The sequence below is a fragment of the Durio zibethinus genome, chromosome 10, assembly GCF_047325235.1.
Source record: "Durio zibethinus cultivar Kanyao isolate XHJ-2024 chromosome 10, ASM4732523v1, whole genome shotgun sequence".
Classification (NCBI taxonomy): Eukaryota; Viridiplantae; Streptophyta; class Magnoliopsida; order Malvales; family Malvaceae; genus Durio; species Durio zibethinus.
Window position 1 is genome coordinate 6482826 of NC_143171.1, and position 9667 is coordinate 6492492.

The 9667-nt window shown below is 33.9% G+C and overlaps 1 protein-coding gene across 1 annotated transcript; it reads left to right on the plus strand.

The window, feature by feature from the left end:
- Positions 1-5098: 5098 nt before the first annotated feature.
- On the plus strand, positions 5099-9350 carry LOC111292186 (uncharacterized). Its single transcript, XM_022884437.2, has one exon. The coding sequence runs from the start codon at positions 6119-6121 to the stop codon at positions 8951-8953; it is 2835 nt and encodes a 944-aa protein (XP_022740172.2). The 5' UTR covers positions 5099-6118; the 3' UTR covers positions 8954-9350.
- The last annotated feature ends 317 nt before the right edge of the window (positions 9351-9667 follow it).

Here is a 9667-nt window from a genome sequence, read left to right on the forward strand (position 1 = left end):
CTGCCCTATTATCCATATTCTGTTTCAGATTTATATGATATTAAAATATGTATGGCGGATTTTTCTTGTGGATAAGTTTACAACCTTGACATTTACATGTGTTAGCCAGCACGGTTTCAACTTGCAAGTGCCAAAAAGAAAAATAATATTTTTCTTGGGTTGAAGACTGAAATATTATTTGAACATTTGGCATCAATGGAAGGGGAAAACTTAGATAAAATATTTTAGGTGAAATTTTTAATTAAAAATAATTATATTAAAATTAAAAAATTTAAAATTTTGTCACATAAATTAAGTGTGTAAAATTTGAAAAAAAATTTATTTATATTTTTAAAAAATATTTTTGGTAAAAATTTTTATTGTTAAGTATTGATCAAATTTAAATTATAAATAAATTTAATAATTTTTTTACTTTTCACATTAAACCTTATCAATCTAACAATTTAAATTTTTTATAAAAATTTTTATTAAAATCAATTTTTTAAAGAAAAATTTACAAACTTCATCTAAAATATTTAGCATCTCCTGAATGGAATGGCATGCAGTAATGATAATTAATGATCTAGTTCAGATTGCTAAAACTCAGAACCCAAGTATCTGTCAAAAAGAAAAAGTAGCCCAAGACGATACTTTAAAGCATGTTTTGGCCCAAAGTCAGATTGGGCTTAAATGTTGTTTCAAGGAGGCTGAAGATCATTTATTTTGCCTATATCTAAACATCACCGTCTCATTAATTCTGACAAAAACTTTTACCAAGCTGACTTGCAATTGTACATTAAATGTCAAAACCAAGACCTTGAACAAAAAGATCAGCGAGGCTGGCAACCTTCAATGAGATTAAAATTGAATTAGCACAAATCCATTTTCAGTTGCATGGTCCACCAAAAATTAAGACCTTTGCAACAGAACTCGCAAAAGAATGGATGGACATAGAAAAAAGAAGAAAAGAAAAAGCAATGTGAATTAATAACACCCATTAATAAAAGGACAAGGTAGCCCAAAAAAAAGTGATCATCTCCCACTCATTGCAATCAAATGAAGCCTCTCCCGACCCAACTTTTAAAAAAGCTGATGATGTCTATTGTCTACTGAAGAACAATGATAACATGCATGGACAGGATGCTAAGTGAGTGACAGTAAGAATGCAATCCCTCAAGCCATGTAAATTTTGAAGCCTAGTGAACTATTAAGAGGAACACCCTTTCCACTTCCACAAAAGTAACTGCAAATGTAAGCAAAGGGCTGTTTGGACTTACACCAGTGTTAAATTTTGTAACCTTTGATTTGGCTTGATAGCAACAAATATAACTCCATTGCAAATATTTGTTTCAAACTTTCGTTGCAAATACAATCATGAATACACTAAACTAATAAGAAACAATATATTTTTTTAAAATGATCTGAGAATGAATTAAATTTAAGTAAAGCCTGCAGAAATTTTTAGCCTTATTAAAAAAAAAAAAACTCCATATTAAACAAGCAAATGATAAAGAATGCGTCATGACTCGTGAACATTTATCCTTGACGATGTGACTATAAAAGATGATTCTTTATACTAATGATTTTATATTCCTCTTATTGATTAGCCCTTTGCAAATGACTATTGTTAAGAGAGGAAGGATCATTGCGTCGGCTCCTTTGATTGGAATCTATTGTGGAGGTTTAACCAGGGGTAGTTTGGCACTTTCAAAAGATGGCTGACTAATTATGAGTCCTAATCATGATAGGCTGGCTTTGACAAGTAATATTCACAACTAAATTAATGCACGTGCTCTCCATTTAATGCTGAGGAATTATTTTTCTTTTATACTCTTTTGATTTTCCAACAAAATCGCATTAAAAAATAAATACATGATTTTCCTTATTATCAATTGAATTGAAGAAATTCTAATTAATAAAATCATAATTTCAATCCCATATGCTAAGTCCGTCCATCCATCTAATGGTTGACTTGAATTTTGTCTGTTTTCTTTAAATCTATTTTCAAAATGAAGCTATCTTTGATGTGGACATTTTATTATTGATTATGGCAAAATCCATTCAATTTGTCTTCTAGAAATTAAAATATGTAGAAACTCAAAGACAAATGGTATTAAAATTAACATAGATGATTATTTTTTATTCATTAAAAAAGTGACAAATGATATAGAACATTATTAATTAAAAATATCAAAATTAAAGTTTAATTTAATTTAATTATTTAATTATTTATTAAAAAACCTTTAAATAAATCTGAAATTAAATTTATATAATTTTTTCTCTTTTATTCTAAACATAATCTCTTTTATAAAAGAATATCAATATTTTTTATTTGAAGTTTAAGATCCTTAAAGCTAAAAAAAAAAAAAAAGTTTAGGATCCTTAAATTTTCAATGGTTTGTGACCAATTTGTAAACCATTTCATAAGGTTGCCGCGGGGAATTGAATTGAATTGAATGGAATGTTCACAATTTCCAACCATAATTCTGTTAAAAAAAACATGCAAGAACATATTATCAAGAGCAAAATAACTTTGCAAAAGTAAACAAAATTGATCAGTGAAACGTTGTGGAGAAGCGGCAGAGACCATGGCTGACCCTTCTAAGCATAAAATTTTTTTATTGTTGGGTTGCAGTCTGCTACACCATCATTGGCCTATGGATGGATTTTAAGCACTAATCTAATATAGCAAGACGAAATCTTTGGCCTCGAAAAATGTCCTTGGGCTACAAACTTTTGTCTTTTTATTTTTATTTTTGAAAATTTTATATTTATTTAAATGATCGATAAAAATTATTATTTTGAAATTAATTTTTGAAAAAAAAAAAGTAAACTGTAATCTGGCTAGTCGGCCTTTTACTTTTGAAGGAAATGGTTTTTTTGTTAAAAATTAATTAACTAATTACTTAAGTTATGTTAAAAATATATAATAAAAAATACCCTCCACTCATTTAAAAGATTGGGTGGAAAAAAAAAATCTTATAAATACGCAAAAGTACAAAACACATAAGCCATTGCCTTTGGATTCCCTCTCCTCAATAGCCGGACCAATGCACAAAACCCCATTACCTGCACCAATGTATGCAAGGATTTGGCGTTGGTTGACATTGGTTGCAAAGAGAGAGCAAATTTTCTGAAATTTTTTGCCCATGTCAAGTCCTTGCTATGATTTTTTTATTATTTTTTGTCAAAAATAAAAAATTACAAATAAAAGTAAAATGATATATTCGGGCAGCTTTTTCACAATGGTATTGAATCTATTATTATAGTTTTTTATACCGTTGTTAAAGGTAAGCTTAAGCACAACCATACTAATTTGCATTAACAAATTTTTTTTTCTGACGTTTTTTTTTATAAAAAATCTTAATTTAGAATAGTAAAAAGGAATATATGTTTTAACATTTAAAATTTAAATTTATTAAATATATTTTTTAAAAATAATTGCATAAATCAATTTCAAATTCTTAATTTGACCTTTTCAACTTAAAAAAAAATTTATTCACAAATAGAGTGGTAATTGCTAATACATCAATCTCCCCATTTATATAATTAAACATTGTTTTTCAAATGTAAATGTGAAATCTTTTTCCTAGTAACAGGGACAGGAGCCCAACATCAACTAACATATTTAATAACGTTTCCTTGAATGCTGTATGTATGATGTTCATACATCTTGCCAAATAGTTTTGGGTACAAAATCTTGGCAAAATATATTAATTAATGCCAAAGAGTTGGCAAATCCAGCTGAAAAACACACAATATTCTGTTATAGGAGAATATTAGAGCATTTTGGATGAAACTTAATATCAAAGAAATTTATTGAACTATATGAGTTTTAGAAATAGCACCATAGTTGAATATGACAAAATTCACTGTTGCTTGCTGAATTTTGATAAAAGTCCATTTAAGTGAATAAATTTAAAATTTAATTTATCTAAATGAGATTTTGATCAAAGTTGGTTGAGCAACGATGAAGTTTACTATGATTGACAATGTTAAGTAATCAAAATCAAGAAAATGAGAAGCATTTAAATAAGTCAATGGAGTTATCGGACAGTAACTCGTCTACTTTATCTTGAAGAAAAGGAAGCTGTAATTTTTAGTCTTGAGCCCTGACCTGGTCCGTAATCAAAATTCAAATAACATTCATCACAGCAAAGCAAGGATTTTCTTTTCGATTCTATTTTTTCTTCTGGGTTGGAACCATCAAAGTTTGAAGGGGTAAGAAAGCAATATATCTCCTCCCAAAAAAAAAAAAAATCTAAATAATTGAAGCATCAAGATTGTCCATATCATCATGAGTTTTTTAACAATGCAAAAACTTGGAGAATAAGAATTTCCCATTTATTAAATAGGGTTACAATTGGCACACAGTTGACAATAGTTGTGGCTGAATCAAATGTCTATCTTATTTGATGATCTCATTTTAGATAATTTAAATAAAATACAATATGAAACACTCATTTTCTTTAAGTCTTTATTTTACTCTACTCTACCTTAGTCTGATTTCATACAATCCTATTGACTACAAAATTTAAACAATCTTTCCAAATATCAAATGTTTCATGTGCGTAGCCAAAAGTTCGTTGGCCACTCAGTTTTTATGCATGCATGAAAGACGCCAATTTACCACAAAAAAAAAAAAGAAAGTAATTTTCTTTTTAGAGATACTTGTGTAGTAAATTTGTTTAAGAGTCAAATTATTTATTTCATCTGATATATTTTATTTTGACTGTGATTAAATTTGAATAAAGTTTTTTAAATTTTATTTGGCTTAAATTATTATATAATTAATAAAAATTATTTTTGTTTAAAAGATGTAAGTCAAACATAGTTTTAGCAGATAAAGATAAATATTTTTACAATAGAAAATGGCAAGACTGACAACAACTGAAAATTAAAAATATGAAGGGGTAATAACAATCTCGATTCAGGGAAGGAGGATTGGAAGGGGTAGACTTTTTTGCTGTCTAGTTGGACAGAAAACAGCTTTTACAAGCCAGCTGATTTTTTGACTTTTAACAAAGACTATACGAGGAAAAGGTTTTTTATTGGCCCCACACCCACCACAACCCACAAATAAAAACTTGAAATTGGGTAGTCAATAAAAAATTAGATATAAAGCTTTTATTAATCTATAAAAGAAAAATAAATTTAAGTATTGGGCACAGTAGTAACAAGCACTTACATTTGATATGTGAAATCAATGTCATTCTCTCACTGTGTGGTAAGCGGAGGGCTTTTTCATTTTTTTTGGTGTGTGAAAGATCTTGGAGAGAGAAAGTGAAAGAGAGAGAAACAGTGGAATACGGTTGGATTTACTGGTAAACCCAAGTAAATGTGCAGTTAGGTTATCAATTCTGGTTGTATGTTTTTGGATTTACTGGTAACCCCAAGTAAATGTGCAGTTAGGTTGCTTTTATTTGTGTTGCAATTAAGAGAGAGAAATAGAGAAAGGGAAAGATAAAAGACAGAAAGGTCCAGTTGGGGTTTTTTTATTAGCTGGGTTTTAGTTGATTAATGGAGGTGTGGTTTTTGGGGTTGAAGGAGGGATCTTTGTATGCTATGTTTTGTTTCTGTTAAACCATTTTGGCTCTTGTTTTTTCAAGTGTCTTGTTTGGGGTTAGGGGCAGTTTTCCTTGTTACCTTTTGGGATCTTGGTTTTGAGGTTCCAGGGCTTCAGTTGTTCAGCCTTTGACTCATTAGTCTCTTCATTGGTTCCCTTCCAAGTTTTTTGTCTTCCTTGTACTTTCTTTAAAAAAAATGGGCTTTTGACTTTTCCAAATTTGGGTTCTTTTCTGTGGGTTTTGCACCTGAATTTTTTTTGAACTGATGCTGAGATGCTTTGTTTCTCATATTGGAGCCTGAGATTTGTTTCTGGCTTTCTTTCCCCAATAAATTTTTGGTTCGTTATGGGCTGTTTCTCTATAAATTGAATCCTTTATAAGGTGAATTGAGGGCTTTCTTTATCTGGTACAAGATTCCTCCCTTTTGCTTTGAGCCCTAGGGTTTGAAAATTGAACCCACTTAGGTAAAAAAGTGGGTTTTTGTTAGATGTGTTAAAACCTTTCTTTTTTTTTTTTGGTGGTGAATCTTGAGCCAGTTTCTTCCTGGGTTTTGTCTCAAGTTTTCCCCTTTGATGCATCTTTCTCTGTGGAAACCCATATCTCACTGCGCTGCTCTGATCTTAGACAAGAAGAGCAGGAGAAGAGATGGGTCTGAATCAGCTGCTGAAATCAAGAAGAACATTCTCCGGAAGCTACATGAGAACAAGCTCAGGGAAGCTCTTGAAGAAGCATCTGAGGATGGGTCTTTATTCAAGTCTCAAGACATGGAATTGGAACCTGATTCACTAGCCAATCAAGATGAGAGCTTGGGACGATCAAGATCCCTTGCAAGACTCCATGCCCAGCGTGAATTCTTGCGAGCTACTGCTCTTGCTGCGGAACGTATATTTGAGAGTGAAGATTCAATCCCTGATGTCCATGAAGCTTTCAGTAAGTTCCTCAAAATGTACCCAAAATACCAGTCATCAGAGAAGATTGATAAGTTGAGGTCAGATGAGTATGCACATTTGTCACCAAAGGTATGCCTTGATTATTGTGGATTTGGGCTTTTCTCTTATGTTCAAACTGTGCATTACTGGGAGTCTTCTACATTTAGCTTGTCTGAGATAACTGCAAATTTGAGTAACCATGCACTTTACGGTGGTGCCGAGAAAGGCACTGTAGAATATGACATTAAGAGTAGGATAATGGATTATTTGAACATTCCTGAACATGAGTATGGCCTTGTGTTTACTGTAAGTAGGGGGTCTGCGTTTAAGTTACTGGCTGACTCATATCCTTTTCACACGAATAAGAAATTATTGACCATGTTTGATTACGATAGTCAATCTGTGAATTGGATGGCACAGAGTGCTAGGGAGAAGGGTGCAAAAGTTTATAGTGCTTGGTTTAAATGGCCAACTCTTAAACTTTGTTCTACTGACTTGAGAAAGCAGATTTCAAATAAAAAGAGGAGGAAGAAGGATTCCGCCACTGGTCTTTTTGTTTTTCCAGTGCAGTCTAGAGTAACAGGGGCTAAGTACTCATATCAGTGGATGGCATTGGCGCAGCAGAACAATTGGCATGTCTTGCTTGATGCTGGGTCATTGGGTCCCAAAGACATGGATTCACTTGGCCTGTCCTTGTTTCGGCCAGATTTCATTATCACATCATTCTACAGGGTGTTTGGATATGATCCAACTGGCTTTGGGTGCCTTCTTATAAAAAAGTCTGTCATGGGAAGCCTTCAGAACCAGTCTGGATCTACTGGTTCTGGAATGGTGAAGATTACCCCTGAGTATCCTCTCTATCTGAGTGATTCTGTAGATGGTCTTGATGGATTGGGTGGAATTGAGGACAATGAAGTTGGTGCGAATGGTGAGAAGCCATCTGAAAACCGTCCAGGGACTCAGTTGCCTGCCTTTTCTGGTGCCTACACATCTGCCCAGGTTAGGGATGTATTTGAGACTGAAATGGATCAAGATAATAGTTCTGACAGAGATGGAGCAAGCACCATATTTGAAGAAACTGAGAGCATTTCTGTAGGAGAAGTGATGAAAAGCCCCGTCTTCAGTGAAGATGAGTCATCAGACAACTCATTCTGGATTGATTTGGGTCAGAGTCCAGTGGGGTCTGATAGTGCAGGTCAGTTGAACAAACAGAAAATTGCCTCCCCTTTGCCACCTTTTTGGTTTAGTGGCAGGAAGAACCACAAGCAGCTCTCTCCAAAGCCAACATCAAAGATATATGGCAGCCCAATATATGATGATAAAGATGTTAACCTGGGGCATGATGATCATCATGTGTTATCCTTTGATGCTGCTGTCTTGTCAGTTTCACAGGAACTGGACTGTGTGAAGGAGATTTCTGAAGAAGAACAATTTGCTGGAACAAATATCACTTCACAAAATCATAAGAAGGCTTCAAATCATTTGCATGTTCTGGAAATAGAGGAAGAGCAGGGTACCACCAAACCACTGTCTGTGGGGTCTGTATCTAGTTCTGCTATTAATGGAGCTCGTCTCAATAACTCTTCTGTCTTTCCGAAAAATGGCCTAGCAAATGGCTCAATTTCTGAAGTTTCCTCGGAGATTAAAGAGAGTGCCATAAGAAGAGAAACTGAAGGTGAATTTAGGTTGTTGGGGAGGAGGGAAGGGAATAGATATAATGGTGGCAGATTTTTTGGGTTAGAAGATGAACATCCAAGCAGGGGAAGAAGGGTGTCCTTTAGCATGGAGGATAGCCGTAAAGAGCACCTTAGTCATACTTTGGAGCCGGGAGAAGTGTCTGGGACCAGCCTTGATGATGAAGACTATGCCAGTGATGGAGAATATGGTAATGGGCAAGATTGGGACAGGAGGGAGCCTGAGATAATATGTCGGCATCTTGATCATGTTAATATGTTGGGGCTCAATAAAACCACTCTTAGATTAAGGTTTTTGATTAATTGGCTTGTAACCTCATTACTGCAGCTCAAATTACCCAGTTCAGATGGAGATAGCAGAGTGAATCTTGTTTGTATATATGGCCCAAAAATAAAATATGAGAGGGGTGCAGCTGTGGCTTTCAATGTGAGGGATAGAAACAAGGGCTTCATTAATCCAGAGGTTGTACAGAAGTTGGCTGAAGGAGAAGGTATGTCTCTCGGTATTGGTTTCCTCAGTCACATTCGAATATTAGACAGTCCACGACAACAGCGAGGGGCTTTGAACCTTGAAGATGCTACCCTGTGCAGACCAATAGAAAATGGGCGACATGATGGGAAAAGTGGGTTCATAAGAGTTGAGGTTGTCACAGCTTCTCTCAGCTTCCTGACTAATTTTGAGGATGTCTATAAGTTGTGGGCTTTTGTGGCAAAGTTCCTTAACCCAACATTCATCAGAGAGGATACACTTCCAACCGTTGTAGAGGAAGAATCAGAGACATAACTTCTGAAATTGAGCAATTCAAGATCATTTGCAAAATAATCCGAGAGTCTGAGTGGAAGATTCAGAAGACCATGGAGAGTATTTGAAGGTCACAGTATAAGGAGGGTTGCTCTTCCTCAAGACTCTCGGATACAAGCGGGTGAATTTGTTAATTCATGTTTGTTGTTGCTTTAAATTTTCTTCTCTTTTTGGGTTCTTGTAGAGTTGGTTTTAGTAATATGTACCATTTGGGAAGTTACCATGACCTCAAAGCAGAAGTATATGGGCACAATTCTTACCGCTTAGCAGTCTGCTGTTGGTTTATTTATACACAGTTCATTTTTCTTCTCTGTAAAAAGAAGCAGCTAATTTTACCTTCTGCAGTTCAAATACAAGCACTAAGATTCTGGTTTGTCTATTTGTTGTTATTGAACTATTTTGCGTTTGATTCAAGTCAGGACAGACAAGCTTTAAAGTGATTTGGACTTGGAAGTCCGGAAGTTTCAGGATTGTCTTTCCTCTAGACTTAGTTTATAGTTAGAAATTAGTGTTGGCTATACTAAATTATGTCTTGGTTTCGAATTAGAGGGCTGACAGTGTTAGGAAATCTAGGGTAGATGCTGGTGGATGAAACATGAGAGGGCAATTTTCAGAGAAGATTATAAGTTTTAAAAGGTCACACAGGATCTGAATAATATGATAATCTCTTAAATCAACATATTTTTCTGTCTGTTG

Excerpts from the sequence above, each read along its gene's own strand:
- LOC111292186 (XM_022884437.2), top strand. The coding sequence starts at position 6,119 with ATGCATCTTTCTCTGTGGAAACCCATATCTCACTGCGCTGCTCTGATC.